Here is a 19,162-nt window from a genome sequence, read left to right as displayed (position 1 = left end):
TGGACTCCATCACCTCCTTGATTACCTTCCCGATATCTGTCACTCCCTTTGGTTCTTTCCTTTGGTGTTATTGACTCTGTTCCATGTCAGTGCGTTGTGTTGTGTTAATTAATTAATTAATTAATTAAAGATGCACTCCTTGTACTTGCTTCCCGACTCTCAGCGCATTCGTTACAGAGATGGCCTCATACGTCGGTCAAACACGCTCAAACCCAGGCCCTGCCCAACCTGCATCTGTTATCACAATATACCCTGGTGCGGCTGGGTAGCCTACTGGTTAGAGTGTTGGGCTTATTCTGCCCTTGAGTTGCGTTCCCATGCAAAACTAGACAGATAGCTGACAGATAGCTAACAACTAAGTCTTCAATAAAACTCCCAAGGCGTGACTTTTCTTGAATTAATATATTGAAAATTTATGTTGCGTTTATGTTGTGAAACTGCAAAATACAGAAAATAATATACTTTAGTATTCAATTCACACCGACATACTGCAGCTGTACATTAAACATTTGAAGTTGCATAAATACAAAGCACGCGCTAAGGTACCATGCATCTGGCATGATAACCAAACCATATAGCTAATTGTTAACCATATGGTAATTGGCTCCTTTCATTACTCTAATAATGTATAACCATCTATGTAGAATAACAAAGCATATTACACTAGAAACAGTAACAAAACTACAGTATTGTATATTTTACAATTCGTTTGCATGACGCATGAGCAAAGTAATACAGCTAACGACATACATTAAAGGCATTGCAATTTGTGAGTAAATGCAACCAACATTGATATGTAAGCAACTCTATCAATAACAAGATTATCATCATTATCTAAATGCTTGAATCGAACTTACAAACAAATATTTTTCCAAGGCTGAAGCGTGACAAGAAATAACTACATTGAAAGACCTGCACCGTAGCGTTGTTTGTAGCTGCTTCTATGCGTGCAAAACAAATTCTGTACTTCCTGTTTGCGTCGTCTTTCTAAGTACCAGAAAGCGCCACTAGGGGGCAAATAACACCATTGAACACAATGAAAATCCAATTTAACCATTGTAATAAAATAGTCTGTTACCTTCTAACAGGATGGCAGCACAGGGATAGTAACGGAAAGGTTGCAAGTTTAAATCCCCGAGCTGACAAGGTACACATCTGTCGTCCTTCCCTGAACAGGCAGTTAACCCACTGTTCCTAGGCTGTCATTGAAAATAAGTATTTGTTCTTAACTGACTTGCCTAGTTAAATAAAGGTCAAATAAATAAATCAAGCGTGGGTTGAAAATCTACATTTTCAAAATATGTTTTTTAGTGGGCAGGGTAATTAACAAGGAGGAAACTTGATATAGCCCAACTCTGATCGCTTTCCTTTGAATTTTTACAATGTAAACAGTGACAATTATTTGTCATGCCACAGAGGTACTGGATCCAGGCAAATGGGCGCCGGAATTCCAGAACTGAGAGGTTTCGGATCCTGTTCCGTCAGGATTCAGCTCAAATTAAGAACTGATCCCAACAAATATCATAATCGACTGATAGCTTTCTTATCCCTAGATTCTTTAATGATAAAGATCAGTGATCAAACCCTTTGAGTAATCATGTCTAATGTCTAATGTCTGCATTCGCAAAGTATTCAGACCCATTGACCTTTTCCACATTTTGTTACATTACAGACTTTTTCTAAAATGGATACAATTACTTTTCCCCCTCATCCATCTACACATAATACCCCATAATGAAAAAGTGAAAACTGGTCTTTAGACATTTTTTCAAATGTAATTTTAAAAATAAATTACTTATTTACATTTACAAGTATTCAGAACCTTTGCTGAGACTCGAAATTGAGCACAGGTGCATCCTGTTTCCATTGATCATCCTTGAGATGTTTCAACAACTCTATTGGAGTCCACCTGTGGTAAAATTCAATTGATTGGACATTATTTGGAAAGGCACACACCTGTCTATATAAGGTCCCACAGTTGGCAGTGCATGTCAAAGCAAAATCAAGCCATGAGGTGAAAGGAATTGTCCTTATAGCTCCAAGACAGGATGGTGTCGAGGCACAGATCTGGGGAAGGGTACCAAAAAATGTCTGCAGCATTGAAGGTCCCCAAGAACAGTGCCCTCCATCATTCTTAAATGGAAGAAGCTTGGAACCACCAAGACTCTTCCTAGAGCTGGCCAGCAATCGGGGAGAAGGGCCTTGATCAGGGAGGTGACCAAGAACCCAATGGTCACTCTGACAGAGCTCCGAAGTTCCTCTGTGGATAATAAGATATTACAGTTTTTAATGTCCCGTTGGTAGGGTATACGTGCTTTCAGTTCGTCCCATCTATTTCCCAGCGATTGAACGTTAGCTAGCAGTACGGATGGCAAAGGCAGATTAGCCAGTCGTTGCCTGATCCTCACAAGGCATCCCGATCTCTTTCCACTAAATATCAGTTTCTTTCTCCAGCAAATGATCGGAATGAGGGCCTGTTGGGGTATTTGGAGGATATCCTTCCCGTCCGACTCATTAATTAAAGAAACAGTATTTGTCCAATTCAAGGTGAGTAATCGCTGTTCTGATGTCCAGAAGCTCTTTTCGGTCATAAGAGATGGTAGCAGCAACATTATGTACAAAATAAGTTACAAACAAGAGAAAACAAACAAAATAGGATGGTTGGTTAAGAGCCAATGAAACGGCAGCCCTACTTGGCACCATCACAAGACGGCACCATCACAGTGAGTGAGTTAGCTGTTTCTGTCTGAAAATCTTTTGGTATGACATACCGTCCAGTATATATTCAGGAAAGTATTCAGACCCGTTGACTTTTTCCACATTTTGTTACATTACAGCCTTATTCTAAAAATATTTAATAAAAATCCTCACAATACCTCATAATGACAAAGTAAAAACAGGTTTAGACATTTTTGCTCAAATAAAATAAAACAGAAATACCTTATTTGCATAAGTATTCAGACCCCGCACAACTTCAACTCTTCTTCAACCCACGGCCTAACTCACAACTCTTCTACAGCCCACGGCCTAACTCACAACTCTCCTACAACCCACGGCCTAATGCACAACCCTTCTTCAATCACATGGCTTCTTCTCTACTTTCTCCCCTCTCTCCTATTCTCGTTAACAGAGCCCCTGTGTGTTACAACCTCCCCTGGCTCTTTCATATGTAACTGTGGCTACTATCTCCACATCATTCTCAATGTATAATGTCTATCCATAACATTCAACTTTTATCATTGAAATACTGTAGCAGATGGTTTGGTTAGTAACAGTACTGCCTTCCTGCAATCTGTAGGCTACTGTCAGTCCCGACCTAGAAATGCCTTGTGTTTTCTGGATCAGTGGTATTGACAGTGTTCCTGGAGTAGGTGGTGTTGTGGCGTGGGTTCTCTGGTCCACCATGGTAGGGATGGACCATTTTATAACAACACTACATAGAGGTATATCCAACATGCAGTATTTACAACATTTTATTCCAAGGATGTATAGACAAAAATGTGAAAGATGTATTTTAAATATACAGCTGTTTTCCAGATAAAGCTACCTAAATGTATTGCTTATTATCCAATAAGTATTCCCTGTTATGCAAGAAACAGTTTGTCACTCAAAACTTTCAACACACCATCCAGGTTTCTCTGGTTACTGGTGCCACCTTGTGGAGGAAGCATTTCATTGTGAAGGTGGGTTTACAGTCTTGATATACCTGGAGACAGTTTGGAATTTTGTCTTTACAGTTTTGTTTTGGGTATGAAGGGCCTAGCTAGATCTACTTAGCCTGCTCAAATCACTTCAGAGTAACATCAAACCAAGTCATTTAGCTAATGTGTGTACAGTATATGCCCAATATTAATCAAATATGCTATTTATTTGAATTGTACATTAATAACCATTTATGTTTTACAATTATATTTTGTTGTTGTTGAACAATGTTAACAATGTTTACCAAACACCTCTCAATATCTCCAACTGGAAAGGGACAGAATGTTTGGTATGTCATTTATTTTTTTAACTGCAAGGTATTTAATGGCTAAATGAGCTGGGTTTAATTCAATGTGCTGACATGGGTATGCAATTTAATGTATGTCAGGTGGAGAACATTCAGTCTTGTTGTTATTCTGATTACAAATCAAGATCAAGTTAGTGGTTTGTAAAGAAATTCACCTTGTAGATTGAAGTCTCTCCACAACTCCACAAAATGAATTGTCATTTTAACACGTAGGAAGCTGCAACTTTCACTTTCACATTTATCTGTCACAGTGCAGACATTTTAACGATGAAATGGCGGACTCTGCATCATTCAGAGACGAAGGTAAGAGCAGTAAAACCTCAACAATATATATATTGGCCTGATGTTCACCAAATCTTGTAACGTGTCATTCACATTGTTGGCTAAATTTCTAGCTCAATTTGCCAAACTGGCAAAATATTCTTTTTTTTGCGGCTCATATTGGGCAACTGCTCTTCGTCTAGTATGGCCTACAACACTCTATGCTGTATCTTTGGGAAATCATTTACAGGAAATAAAACCGGGGTTCTGGAGCAGGCAGCATATTATTGTTTTCCAGTTTATTTATAAAAATGTTATACCTGAATGTTAATAATCTAATTAATGACACGAATCTGTGTCGGAACTGATATTATTGTCACGGGTCTCGCCCCTGCACCATTCTGATCCAAAAGAGTTGGGTTGAATGCGGAAGACACAGGAACGCATTAATGCAACTGAACAGGGTTTCTTTCCTGTGTACGTCGCTCACAGTACGGACCCTCCCCAGCCTGCTGGAGCAGCAACTCTCTCCCTCGTCGAGCTTTAACAGCTACGGTTAATGAAGTCCACATGCGATAATGTTCAATAGGCATGACTTACACTTCACATTTGCAACATAGTTGTGAGTTAAATTGTTGGCAAAATTTACTTTGTTGCATAATCACTGTTAAAAGATCAATCATGAACTAATTAATTGGAGTACCGATTGCAATATAGTACAGTAACCGTGGCCTAGCTAGTTGGCTGTGGCTGCAGTGCCATGGTCTGGAATGTGGAAGAAGCGGCATGGGTACAGACAAGGTTGCCAGGTCAAGTTCAAATTTGTAGCCCAAATGACCCCTGAAAACTAAATAAATATACAAATATATACAATAATAAGACCCATAAATATTTTAAAAAGTAACAAAGACAAATAGAAACAAATTGTAGTATATAAATACAAATTAAAAAGATAATCTAATTATTACACTATTACCCTGTTGCTAACAAAACACACAAATAAAACTAAATTGCACAAATCCTATAATCACACAAATACACAAATAGAATAACACACTTATAAAGAAGAGAACCTGATTATTACACTATTGCACTTCAAACAAGAAACACCCAATCTAAATTGCACAACTAATTGCATTACTAATTGCATTAGTACTGTGCAAAGTTAGAGGTGCGCTATTTGATAGATTCCCACACTCCCGCTGCCTCGAGCTTCCAGTGGGGAGACCTGAGGTCAACCTACCCAGGCATAGATGCTTGTAATGTTCAAATCAAATCAAATATATTTATATAGCCCTTCGTACATCAGCTGATATCTCAAAGTGCTGTACAGAAACCCAGCCTAAAACCCCAAACAGCAAACAATGCAGGTGTAGAAGCACGGTGGCAAGGAAAAACTCCCTAGAAAGGCCAAAACCTAGGAAGAAACCTAGAGAGGAACCAGGCTATGTGGGGTGGCCAGTCCTCTTCTGGCTGTGCCGGGTGGAGATTATAACAGAACATGGCCAAGATGTTCAAATGTTCATAAATGACCAGCATGGTCGTATAATAATAAGGCAGAACAGTTGAAACTGGAGCAGCAGTTCAACTGCTCAACTGTTTGAGTCATGGTGATAAGACTGACATAACATCATGACACCCCTTCAAGTCAACACCTACAGTACCTCATCATGTATACTCCAAATGCCAATTTGGAAAAGCAATTTCCAAACACCTGAAGGTACCACGTCATCTGTACAAACAATAGTACGCAAGTATAAACACCATGGGACCACGCAGCCGTCATACCGCTCAGGAAGGAAACGCGTTCTGTCTCCAAGAGATTAATGTACTTTGGTGCGAAAAGTGCAACTCAATCCCAGAACAAGAGCAAAGGACCTTGTGAAGATGCTGGAGGAAACAGGTACACAAGTATCATTACCCACAGTAAAACAAGTCCTATATCGACGTAACCTGAAAGGCCACTCACCAAGAAAGAGGCCACTGCTCCAAAACCGCCATAAAAAAGCCAGACTACGGTTTGCAACTGCACATGGGGACAAAGATCGTACTTTTTGGAGAAATGTCCTCTGGTCTGATGCAACAAAAATATAACTGTTTGAACATAATGACCATTGTTATGTTTGGAGGAAAAAGGGGAGGCTTGCAAGCCGACGAACACCATCCCAACCGTGAAGCACGGGGAGGGGGGGGGTCATGTTGTGGGTGTGCATTGCTGCAGGAGGAACTGGTGCACTTCACATGGCATCATGAGGGTGGAAGGTTATGTGGATATAGTGAAGCAACATCTCAAGACATCAGTCAGGAAGTTAAAGCTTGGTCGCAAATGGGTCTTCCAAATGGACAATGACCCCAAGCATACTTCCAAAGTTGTGGCAAAATGGCTTAAGGACAACAAAGTCAAGCTATTGGAGTGGCCATCATAAAGCCCTGACCTCAATCCTACAGAAAATTTGTAGGCAGAACTGAATAATTGTGTGCGAGCAAGGAGGCCTACAAACCTGACTCTGTTACACCAGCTCTGTCAGGTGGAATGGGCCAAAATTCACCCAACTTATTGTGGGAAGCTTGTGGAAGGCTACCCGAAACATTTGACCCAAGTTAAACAAAAAATGTTTTACCCCTTTTTCATGGTATCCAATTGGTAGTAGTTACAGTCTTGTCTCATCGCTGCAACTCCCGTACGGACTCAAGAGAGACAAAGGTCGAGAGCCATGAGTCCTCTGAATCACAACCCAACCAAGCCGCACTGCTTCTTGACACAATGCACATCCAACCCGGAAGTCAGCCTCACGAATGTGTGAGGCTCTACACACCGTACACCTGGCGACCTACTTCTGAACCACTGGGAATATGATGAAAGTAGTAAATGCTTAAATAAATAAATGTCTCTACTATTATTCTGACATTTTGCATTGTAAAACAAAGTGGCAATCCTAACTAACCTAAGACATTGAATTTTTACAAGGATTAAATGTCAGGAATTGTGAAAATGTGAGTTTAAATGTATTTGGCTAAGGTGTATGTAAACTTCCGACTTCAACTGTACATACATATACCTCCACATGTATATGACATTGCATATGTACATACTGCTGTTTAGGAGTTTGACTGACAGGGGGATTATGGAGTGCTTACAGTACAGTCAAAAGTTTGAACACCTACTCATTCCAGGATTCTTCTTTATTTGTACTATTTTCTACATTGTAGAATAATAGTGAAGACATTATAACTATGAAATAACACATATGGAATCATGTAGTAACCAAAAAGTGTTAATCAAATCCAAATATATTTGCATTTGAGATTGTTCAAAGTTTGCACACTCTTGGCGTTCTCTCAACCAGCTTCATGAGGTAGTCACCTCGAATGCATTTCAATTAACAGGTGTGTCTTGTTAAAAGTTCATTTGTTGTTTTCTTTCCTTCTTAATGCGTTTGAGCCAATCAGTTGCGTTGTAACAAGGTAGGGGTGGTATACAGAATATAGCCCCATTTGGTAAAAGACCAAGTCCATATTATGGCAAGAACAGCTCAAAGAAGCAAATAGAAAGTCCATCATTACTTTAAGACATGAAGGTCAGTCAATCATGAGCATTTGAAGAACCTTTAAAGTGTCTTCAAGTGCAGTCGCAAACCATCAAGCGCTATGATAAAACTGTTTCTCATGAGGGCTGCCACAGGAAAGGAAGACCCAGAGTTACCTCTGCTCCAAAGGATAAGTTCATTAGAGTAACCAGCCTCATAAATTGCAGCCCAACATCAACTGTTCAGAGGAGACTGCGTGAATCAGGCCTTCGGGGTCGAATTGCTGCAGAAGAGACTTGCTTGGACCAAGAAACACAAGCAATGGACATGAGACCGGTGGAAATCTGTACTTTGGTCTGATGAGTACAAATTTGACATTTTTGGTTCCATGTCTTTGTAAGACACTGAGTAGGTGAACGAATGATCCACACACGCGTGGTTCCCAGCGCGAAGCGTGGAGGAGGAGGTGTGATGGTGTGGGGTGCTTTGCTGGTGACATTGTCTGTGATTTATTTAGAAGGTATTTAGAACCAGCAAGGCGACCACAGCATTCTGCAGCGATACGCCATCCCATCTGGTTTGCGCTTAGTGGGACTATCATTTGTTTTTCACCAGGACAATGACCCAACACACCTCCTGCATCAGAGTGCTGCATCAGATGACCTGGCCTCCACAATCACCCAACCTCAGTTGGACCACAGCATGAAGGAAAAGCTGCCAACAAGTGCTCAGCATATGTGGGAACACCTTCAAAGACTGTTGGAAAAGCATTCCAGGTGAAGCTGGTTGAGAGAATTAAGATTTTAAGAAAACACTTTTTTGGTTACTACATGATTCCATATGTGTTATTTCATAGTTTTGATGTCTTCACTATTATTCTACAATGAAGAAAATAGTACAAATAAAGAAAAACTCTTGAATGAGTCGGTGTGTCCAAACTTTTGACTGGTACTGTACATCTGATCAGATATAAGGGGAACCCTGTTGTGTCTGTCTGAAGGGAGAAGCTGAAACTCTAGGTGGAGTACATGGGAGGGGTCTGACATTATTTTACTGTTATGTCTCATGATAGTTTGTCCATAAACACAGTCTGCAGTGACGGGTGCTACCTCACACCCATCACCTTAATGGCTGTATGGACCATTGATTTGTGATTTTAAGGTAACTGACAAGTTGCCAATAGAATAGAATCTATGACAGCCTGGTAGAATAGGAGCATGACTTTCTGTGATGATAAACTTCTAACACTGAGGAACTGTGTGGGAATGTACAGACCTATAAAAGACAGGAACACAGGCTGGTGTACAGTGCATTCGGAAAGTATTCAGACCTTGGGAATTAACAGGACTATATGAGAATTAACTGGAATATATGGGAATTAACGGAAATATATGCTAAATAATATTAATACCATTTAAATGTAGATGTTTTTTTGCATTGGATATATTTAACATATCATATGGAGTCAGAAACATAATTACAAATGATGAAATCCTTCCAATAGAAAAAAACAATTAAGTTACGAATTGAACTTTAATTAAATGAGTTGACTCTTCACATTGGATGATTTCACTGAACAACAAAAGAAAGGGGATATTGAATGATCCCAATGATCCATCTCCTAAAAACGTTTCAAACAATTTATCTGTAAAATGATGTCTAGAAACTAAAGCTTTGGTTGTCTTCCTCTCAGGCTTCCATGTCTTCTCCCTGGACCTCCTCAACGTTCACCACTTGAACATCAGACTGAGGCCTCATCTCCACTGTCACTTTCCAACCTTGTTGAGGATGGCTCATTTTCAGGCTCAAAAGCCTCAAATTTTCCTGGACAGCCACCAATTTCTCAACCCTTGTATTGGTCAGCCTGTTGCGTGCTTTGGTGTGTGTGTGTGTGTGTTGACAAACAAGGACCAGTTGTGCTCTGAGGCGGCTGATGTTGGTGGGATTTGGAGGAGGATGGAGGGAACAGGGGAAATAACCTCAGATCCACAAAGTCCCTTCCACCAGGTGGCTGATGAGATATTGTTAGCACGACTGCCATATTGCATCTCCATCCCAAAGCCTTTGCTTGGAAGTGTACTTCGCTAGACTGCCAAGAACCTTGCCCTCATCCAGGCCAAGGTGGTGAGACACGGCAGTGACAACACAATAGACCTGGTTGATCTCTGCACCAGACAGGATGCAGAGTCTGAACATCAGACAGGATGGCATTGTCTCCCTCAATCCCTGCAATGGCTACTGCTATAGGTTTCAGGCTGCTTACCACTCTCTCCCAAAATACATCATCCAGGAGGATCCTCTTGATGGGGCTGTCCATATTGGCAGACTATAATATGTTCATTTCTTGGAGAAACTCCTTCCCTCCAGGAGACTGTCAAACATGATGATAACACCAACCCAACGGGTGTTGCTGGGCAGCTTCAGTGTGGTGCTCTTATTCTTCTCCCTTTGCTTGGTGAGGTAGATTGCTGCTATAACTTGATGACCCTTCACATACGTAACCATTTACTTGGCTCTCTTGTATCCATTGTTTTCAGTGCCATGATGTCCTTGAGGAGCAGACCTGTGTGTCTGTTGTCCCTTGTGTCTGTGCTCTTGTAGAATACTGGTTGAGGGGTGGAGATTATGTAGTTAATTATTCCTTGCCCACGAACATTCCACCACCCATAAGAGATGTTTGCAATACAGTCTGCTATCTCTATGATTTGCTTGACCTTCACTTGAACTCTGTTGAACTCCGCATCCAGCAAATGAGTAGATAAAGCATGTCTGGTTGGAGGGCTGTATGCTGGGTGAAGAATATTCAGAAATCTCTTCCAATACACATTGCCTGTGAGCATCAGAGGTGAACCAGTTGCACAGAGCTCGAGCAAGACATTCATCAGCATTTCTCTGACTATGTTCCTCCATTGAGTCAAGAAAACTTCTGATTCCAGGAGGACCATGAGGACCATGAGGTGTTGCTATCGATAAGGTGTCTGATTCATCATTTTCACCTCAAATTAGAAGTAGAGGGACTTTTGTCTGAGGTTGCTTGTTGTGAGCGCTGAGGGAACTTTATGCAAGTGGCCAGATGATTCTGCAACTTTGTTCTTCACATATGATTTGGCACAGTATTTGCAAATGTACACAGTGTTTCCTTCTACATTAGCTGCAGTGAAATGTCTCCACATATCAGATAGTGCCTGTGGTATTTTCCTGTAAAGATTAGAAAAATAGATTAGAAACATATACAATTCCATGTACAGATAAATAGTTAAGCAGTTAGATTAAACAACTCCTTTGTAAGATAAATATTTTAAAATGAAACATGTATGGAAACAGCTGAATTAACACTCCTCAGTTAGAAGGCTCAAGCATGCTAAAACCCACATGGTAGCAAAAACTAACTAGCAGAAATTGTTAACAAGTTAGAAATGATTTTAACACACTTTGCTGTAGGCTACTATTTATTAGTTAACAACAAATCCTGTATGTCATATAAAATATATTCACCCCACCCAGTACTGTAATCAAAACTTAAAAAAGAAAGCATGTAGTCCTTGACTCAGACAGTGTAGTAGTGTGGGCTCAATAGCATCTCATTAGTGTGCAAGATCTTGAGAATCAGCTGTACATGTGATGGAAGAATGTACTGTGCATGCAGAGGGTTGCAATTCCATTGAATTGGGGATAGTTTAACCAAAATATGTGTATCCCACAAATAAGGTTCACTGTTATAAGCTAACTTTTTGATGAATTTAAGCAAAATTCCCCAAATTCTCGGGTTTAACTTCCCATGAAAAATTTCCGGAAAAATTCCGGAAATTTACTGGACAGTTTCCGACCCTTTGCAACCCTATTCAGACCCCTTGACTTTTTTCCACATTTTGTTTCGCTACAGCCTTATTCTAAATTAGATTAAATTGTTGTTTTCTCATCAATCTACACACAATACCCTATAATGACAAAGTAAAAACAGGTTTTTTGACATTTCTGCAAAAAATGATGATCAATGGAAAGAGTCTCATAGAAAAGGGTCTGAATACTATTTCTGTTTTGTATTTTTATACATTTGCAAATATTTCTAAAAACCTGTTTTCGCTTTGTCATTATGGGGTATTGTGTGTAGATTGATGAGGAAAGGATTTATTTAATACATTTTAGAATAAGGCTGTAACGTAACTAAATGTGGAATAAGTCAAGGGGTCTGAATACCTAGCTATAGCAGCTATTAGTGTATTATAGCATGAGTCGGCTTGGTTGGTTGCTGTCTATCATCTCTCTTAACCACGGTAGGTAGCCTGGAGGTTAACGCAGTTGGGCCTGTAACTGAAACGTTGCTGGTTTGAATCCCGAGCCGGCAACATGGTAAAATCTTCCGTTCTGCCTTTGAGCAAGGCAGTTAACCCCCAACAACACCCACTCCCCGGGTGCCGATGACATGGATGTCAGTAAAGCAGCCCCCTGCACCTCTCTGATTCGGAGAGGTTGGGTTAAAATGTGGAAGACATGTTGTCTGAATGTTGTTGCGCCACTGACTAAGTTTTCTTTCCCCGCACCATATGTCGCTCACAGCCCCCTTCCCCTGCCTGCTAGATTGGCACCTCTCTCCCTCCTCGTGCTTTATTAGCTACGGTTAATGAAGTACTTTTCTGCTGCTTCCATCACTCAGATCGGACCGGGTGTGGATCCGACCAGGTCTATATGGAATGGTTCTCTATATAAAAACAATAATTTATCCATATCGGGTTCGGGTGGGAAAGCCCCAGGTCTGTTTTGGACCCGTAAAGACCTCTATTCTGAACCCCTCCTTAATAATCTGTTTGAGCCAGGGGAGAACGGCTGCTCCCTCTAATTGAAGCCACAAAGTTCAAGGCCGACCTCGGTACTGGAGGCATTGTTTGCAGAAAACAACATCCTCTGTTATAGTGAATGAGGAAATGGCAATCTTCGTGGTACATTTTTGTGTAAATAAAACAATTCAGAAGAAAATCATGGTACCAATAACTGTTTCTTACACCAGATGTCCTTTAACCAATTATTTTAAAATCGCACACAGAAGAAATTACGAGGATAATTTTGTAGATCATAACCTGTTGGCCTTCAACTTGAGATACTCAATGAGTCGTGTCAAGTGATCGATGGCTTTGTCCATTCATATATACAGTGATTGGTTTAGAGCTACAGACTTCCTGGATGTGTCAATTGACTTGTGTATTTGTTCTGGATCTGTGAGACAAGACAACATCCCGAAAACGATTATTCTCATGAAAACGGTTTGAGCTACATGCTATTATGACCCCACCATGACAAGCTTAGACTGTTTTGCTCACAAGCCACACAGGACTCAGAATGTCAAGGTTTTTATACATACCAGTAGAAGATCATCAGAAGGATTGCATTGTGATCATTCCGGATGTTTCTTATAGCTGTCAGACAGATGTGGGAATTGTAATTCTGCTCATTTATCGAGGCTCACTAAACTGCCCCCTCTAAACAAGAAGGCATGTCCCTGTGCTTTGGCTTGTCAGTCCCTCACAAATGTCAGTGTGTGCATTTAGGATGAATTCTGACACCAATGCAGCAAATGACAGGGAGGGGAAGGGAAGTGAACCCAGGTCACTGGCATGAAAGAACAACAGCCTATGCATCACTCCAATGGGGTTAATCCACTTGGTGGGAATTGTAAACTGCAAACAATGATTCAGGTGGTTAGTAAACTATACTATAATTATTTTGACATTAAAAAAATGTAGTTGTCATCTTTATTTGCTAAAAATGTGTACTTTACTTGACTTCTTCAACCAACCTGAAAAAAAAAAATTCAACATAAGATTTGATCTAAACAAGAAATTGTGTGTAAAAACAACTACAACAACAATTGTTTTTAATTTTCTCAATTTTCATAATATTTCCTTTCAACTTCAGAACTGTAAGTTCTTCCAACAACTTGCCATGTGTGGCTCTGTTTTCAGAGAATTGTGGGTAAAAAAATGTTTATACTTTACGATACTTTTACACAATGTCGTATTCATGTTTGAAGAACAAAACGCACATTTGTATATTAGTATTAAACAGTTTGTTGTGCTATGAGGTGTAATGGATCATGATGAACGGATATCAAAACCGTAGACAAATTGACCGTCAATGATCAGAACACCCATTCTCACCATTACTAAGATCATGTGCGCCATTATTGCCAGATGCCAATACGTGAAGCTACAATGCTTTCCTCCAGTTAGTGGAATGAGTACTACGCTTAATAATTCCTGCTGAAGTGGATAAACATGTCAACTGATTAAATACTGTAAATAAAGAAATGTTTAATACTAGAACACTATCAATGAAAATAACTATTCAGAAAGATGAAGTAGATCTAATGTACAATTACAGTTCTGGATTTGATACGATTCAGTTGGATCTATAAAAATGTTGTTATGCTGGACTTAATATATTAGTGTTTGTGAAACACTAAAAAGTTAGTATATTATATGCTAAAATTAGAGGTCGTCCGATTATGATTTTTCAACGCCAATACCGATGCCGATTATTGGAGGACCAAAAACATACAGATATCGGCCGATATATATATATATATATATATATATATATATATATATATATATATATACATATATATATATATACATATATATATATATATACATATATATATATATATACATACATATACATATACACACATATACATATACATATATATATATACACATATATACACATACATATACATATACACACATATACATATATATATATATATATATATATATATACACATATATATACATATACATATATACATATATACACATATATACATACATACATATATATATATTGAAATAATGACAATTACAACAATACTGAATGAACAATGAACACTTTATTTTAACTTAATATAATACATCAATAAAATCTATTTAGTCTCAAATAAATAATAAAACTTGCTCAATTTGGTTTAAATAATCCAAAAACAGTGTTGGAGAAGAAAGTAAAAGTGCAATATGTGCCATGTAAAAAACTGTTTAAGTTCCTTTCTCAGAACATATGAAAGCTGGTGTTTCAATATTCCCAGTAAATAAATATTAGGTTGCAGTTATTATAGGAATTATGACGCGTCGACTATTTCTCTCTATACCATTTGTATTTCATATACCTTTGATTATTGGATGTTCTAATAGGCACTTTAGTATTGCCCGCCTAATCTCAGGAGTTGATAGGCTTGAAATCATAAACAGCGCTGTGATCAAGCATTGCTAAGAGCTGCTGGCAAACGCAGTAAAGTTTGAAAAGTAAAGTCAAAATCCTAGTACAAAGAAACTTTTCACCAGATCATTACCAGGTATGATGTTTTATTGTTGACAACAAATACATTTATGGGCTGACCAGTGAAAACTGCTCTTGTTGTCTTGAACAGTAGCTAACGTTAGCATCAGCAGTACAGGAAATAGTTATTCAGCCAACCTGAATTATATTAATTCACGCCCGTCAATCCTGTACCTTCAAAGGTAGAAACCTTGACATATTCATAAAAGCTGTTTATAACTATTCTTATTTGAAAAAATTGTCCACATTAAGGTTGATATGACATTAAATTAGCCTAGCAATAATGTACATACTCAACAAAAATTACTTCAGAAGAAAAGAAGTAGCAGGAGCGCTTCAGGTATTCCACAAGAACCACAGGTTGGAGGGGAATCAGGGTGTCTGACCTGACGGAACTGATATGCGTTGGTGTATTTTAATAATGTTTTAGCCTATACTTTAAAGGGTTTTTGACTTTCAAACCCTCACTAGTGCCTGGACTTGGAGTTTTTGCCACTTAGCACCTATTTGTGGTTTTCCTTTTTTTTTCAAAAACATATTTCAGTTAATCTTTTAATACTTGTAAATGCTTGTCATTTAATGCTACACTGAGTTACACAAATTCAATTCAAGCAAAAAGTCAACCTCTACAGGATCGGTGGGTCCCCGCGGGACAGTTGAGCTAACGTAGGCTAATGTGATTAGCATGAGGTTGTAAGTAACAAGAACATTTCCCAGGACATAGACATATCTGATATTGGCAGAAAGCTTAAATTCTTGTTAATCTAACTGAACTATCCAATTTACAGTAGCTATTACAGTGAAATAATACCATGCTACTGTTTGAGGAGAGTGCACAGTTATGAACTTGTATTAATGAAAATGTATTACTAAATCAATTAGCCACATTTGGGCAGTCTTGATACAGAATTTTGAACAGAAATGCAATGGTTCACTGGATCAGCCTTAAACTTTGCACATACACTGCTGCCATCTAGTGGCCAAAAAGTAAATTATGCCTGGGCTGGAATAATACATTATGGCCTTTCTCTTGCATTTCAAAGATGATGGTACAAAAAAATACAAAAAAATGCATGTTTTTGTCTTTGTATTATCTTTTACCAGATCTAATGTGTTATATTCTCCTACATTAATTTAACATTTCCACATACTTCAAAGTTTTTCCTTTCAAATGGTATCAGGAATATGCATATCCTTGCTTCAGGTCCTGAGCTACAGGCAGTTAGATTTGGGTATGTCATTTTAGACGAAAATTGAAAGAAAGGGGCGGCTCCTTAAGAGGGTTTACAACTTTACAAAATACTGATGATTGTGTTAATTTGATGTGTTTTCAGTCTCGGATCCATGGGCCCAGAGACGCAAAAGTGTGGATTTATTGCCCCCAAGAAGTGAGTGATCAATAAAATAACAACCAAATAAAAATGTAAAAGATTTTAGATTTCTCTGTCTAGATTGAAAAGTTGTGTATTGATGTTGTTTTGTGGTAATATGGTGCATCATGTTCATAGTGTTATCCTGAAAGGAAAGCAAACAAAAATTTTAACATTTGAAATAAGATTGTGGTGGTGTTTATGTTACAGTGTCTGAAAGTCCTACAGAGCTAAGGATTGTGCTGCTCGGCAAGAATGGCTCTGAGAAGAGTGTTGTTGGGAACTTCATCCTGGAAATGGGGGCATTTGATCCCATCTATGAACAAAGTCGCTGTGTGAGAGTCGTGGGTCAGGTGGAGCGAAGAAGCATAGCTGTGATCAACACTCCAGACCTGTTAGATCCTCACATCTCACTTGACAAACTCTCAGAGGAACTGCATTGGTGTGTCACTCTGTCTGACCCGGGACCTCATGTGTTCCTGTTGGTGCTGCAGCCTGAGGAGTTCACACAGCAAGAGGGAGACAGAATCAGGAAAATCCTAAACACCCTCAGTGAGCGGTCCTTTGACTACTCAATGGTTCTGACAACTCATGAAGACAAGAGGGAACACATGGCTGAGGATCACCCTCTGAATCAGATGGTCAGAGCCTGTAGAGGGAGGCAGCACCTCATGCACCTCCGCGACCACACTCAACTTATAGCAGATGTTGACAAGATTGTAAAGGAGAATGGAGGAGACTATCTCACCTGTGATGTATTTGAAGATGCTACAAGTGACATGGTTCAAGGCAAAGAGGAAATCCACAGGAGTAAAACTGATGGAAGTCTCAAATCTTCCTCTGAGGAAGAACTTGGAAAGGCTGTTTTGGAACAAGGAGCTTCAGTACAATGGTACAATTTTGATACATTTACAGAAGTTGGTAAGTATACAGCACATTGACAAAAGTTATAGTGAGATGAGCATTGAATATAAGTTGAGAGTATTATAGTGATAGTCCCCCCACATTACCCTGTCAGCACTTTTTGGAAAAGGTAAGACAGCAACCCATGCTTTGGTTGTGTTTACCTGGCCACTGTAAACAAGATTAAAATCGTTGTTAAAGTAACTTCATTGAACTACAATCAATTTCAGACACTTTAGGATGATTTGGACTTGAAACGGGAAAAATGCTATTGAACTATAGCATTAATACTGTCAACCTATATTCAATCTTCATTAAGGATGACTGCTTTTTTAATTTCATCATGCGTGGTTGAAAGGGACTGCAAAGATAAGGTCACTGGTATTGATTGTCAACACTTTTTTCAGGGTTGACATTCCTTAAGGGAAAAGTGGAGGAGCAGTCATGGAGTGGAGAAAAATGTGGTGGGTAAAATTCATTCTCGTTTACACCATGTTGTCACTTCTATATTAAAGTGGGATGGCTACGGCTCAGTTAGGATTTGTCCAAATTATCATTCTTTTTGAAGCTCTGTTTTCAAAATGTCTATCTTGATAGGAAAACATGATGTAACAGGTGTGTAGGCAGAATTTACATGTGAAAGTAAATAGATAACCATTTTCCTTTTCACTTGACTAACTATGATGTACTCATCTTGCAGAGCAGGAATTCAAAATGTTCATTTTTCATAATGTAATTACAACAATTGTGAAAACATTCCCAAGAGGGACATTGGCACATGGTTCATGTAATTTGTTGTAATAGTAGTACATCATGTTAGATTAACTGAGGATTTAATCCACATGTACTTACTTAATATTACTGTCTATTGCTGTCAAGCTTTTTAATCACAAGCATCACAAGAAAAGGGCCCATTTTAATTTGCAGCAGGGACAATTCAGTATGAATATTGATAAACTATATTATGTTTTATCTGCATATCTTTATATTAATCAATGTGTACATATAATTTACAGTGTCTCCACTCAGGATAGTGTTGCTGGGGAGGAGTGACGACAAGAAAAAAACAGTGGGTAACATGATCCTACAGCAAGGGGCTTTTCCAGGAATAGGCCTCTGCTGGTTTGTTTGGCAAAAAACAGCAATGTGAGTCAGCCAGTGGGAAGGTGAATGACAAGTCTGTTACTGTTGTAAAGAGTCCAGACTTCTTTGCTCTGTCTGTGGAGTCCCTGATGCAGGAGATGGAGAAATGTATGTCCCTCTCTGCTCCTGGGCCTCATGGGATCCTGCTTGTGTTGAAGCCTGAGGAGTTCACAGAGGAGAACAGAAACACATTCAAGTTGATCCTGAGCATATTTGGTAAAGAGGCCTTCAAGCACTCAATGGTGATCATTACTCACGAGGGAGTCACGGGAAATCCTCATCTGAGACAAATGATCAAAGACTGTGGAGGAAGGCATCATGAAATGTACAAACAAGGAAGTGACCACAAAAGTTAACTCAAAAGATAGAAAAGATGGTAGAGGAGAATGAACGGAGATACCTCACCTCCAATGAAGAGACGACACATGATACCATGACACCAAAGGCTCAGAGACTGAACGTGGTGCTGTGTGGCAGAAGAGGAGCTGGGAAGACTTCTATAGCCAATGCCATACTGGGTCAGACAGAGTCCAGTCCAAAGTCCAGCTCCTCCTCAGTGTGTGTGAAGAGAGAAGGAGAGGTGTGTGGTCGGCCGGTCACCCTCATCGAGCTGCCTG

General features: G+C 39.2%; 1 protein-coding gene across 1 annotated transcript; it reads left to right on the top strand.

Annotated features, from left to right (window-relative positions):
• Positions 1 to 4,281: 4,281 nt before the first annotated feature.
• On the top strand, positions 4,282 to 18,901 carry LOC121841175 (GTPase IMAP family member 4-like). The gene is made up of 6 exons (XM_042307872.1): positions 4,282 to 4,312; positions 16,464 to 16,517; positions 16,710 to 17,420; positions 17,810 to 17,866; positions 18,419 to 18,524; positions 18,601 to 18,901. The coding sequence occupies exons 1-6, from the start codon at positions 4,282 to 4,284 to the stop codon at positions 18,899 to 18,901; spliced, it is 1,260 nt and encodes a 419-aa protein (XP_042163806.1).
• Positions 18,902 to 19,162: the final 261 nt, after the last annotated feature.

The sequence above is a fragment of the Oncorhynchus tshawytscha genome, linkage group LG28, assembly GCF_018296145.1.
Source record: "Oncorhynchus tshawytscha isolate Ot180627B linkage group LG28, Otsh_v2.0, whole genome shotgun sequence".
NCBI classification, from domain to species: Eukaryota; Metazoa; Chordata; class Actinopteri; order Salmoniformes; family Salmonidae; genus Oncorhynchus; species Oncorhynchus tshawytscha.
The sequence above is the reverse complement of the archived record's forward strand: the minus strand, read 5'-3'. Positions and strand labels throughout refer to the sequence as shown.

Bases quoted from the DNA above. Each gene is read 5' to 3' on its own strand.
- LOC121841175 (XM_042307872.1), top strand. From the start codon at position 4,282: ATGGCGGACTCTGCATCATTCAGAGACGAAG. The intron at 4,313-16,463 runs GTAAGAGCAGTA...ATGTGTTTTCAG, and splicing joins TGCATCATTCAGAGACGAAG to TCTCGGATCCATGGGCCCAG. The intron at 18,525-18,600 runs GTTTGTTTGGCA...TGTTGTAAAGAG, and splicing joins CCAGGAATAGGCCTCTGCTG to TCCAGACTTCTTTGCTCTGT.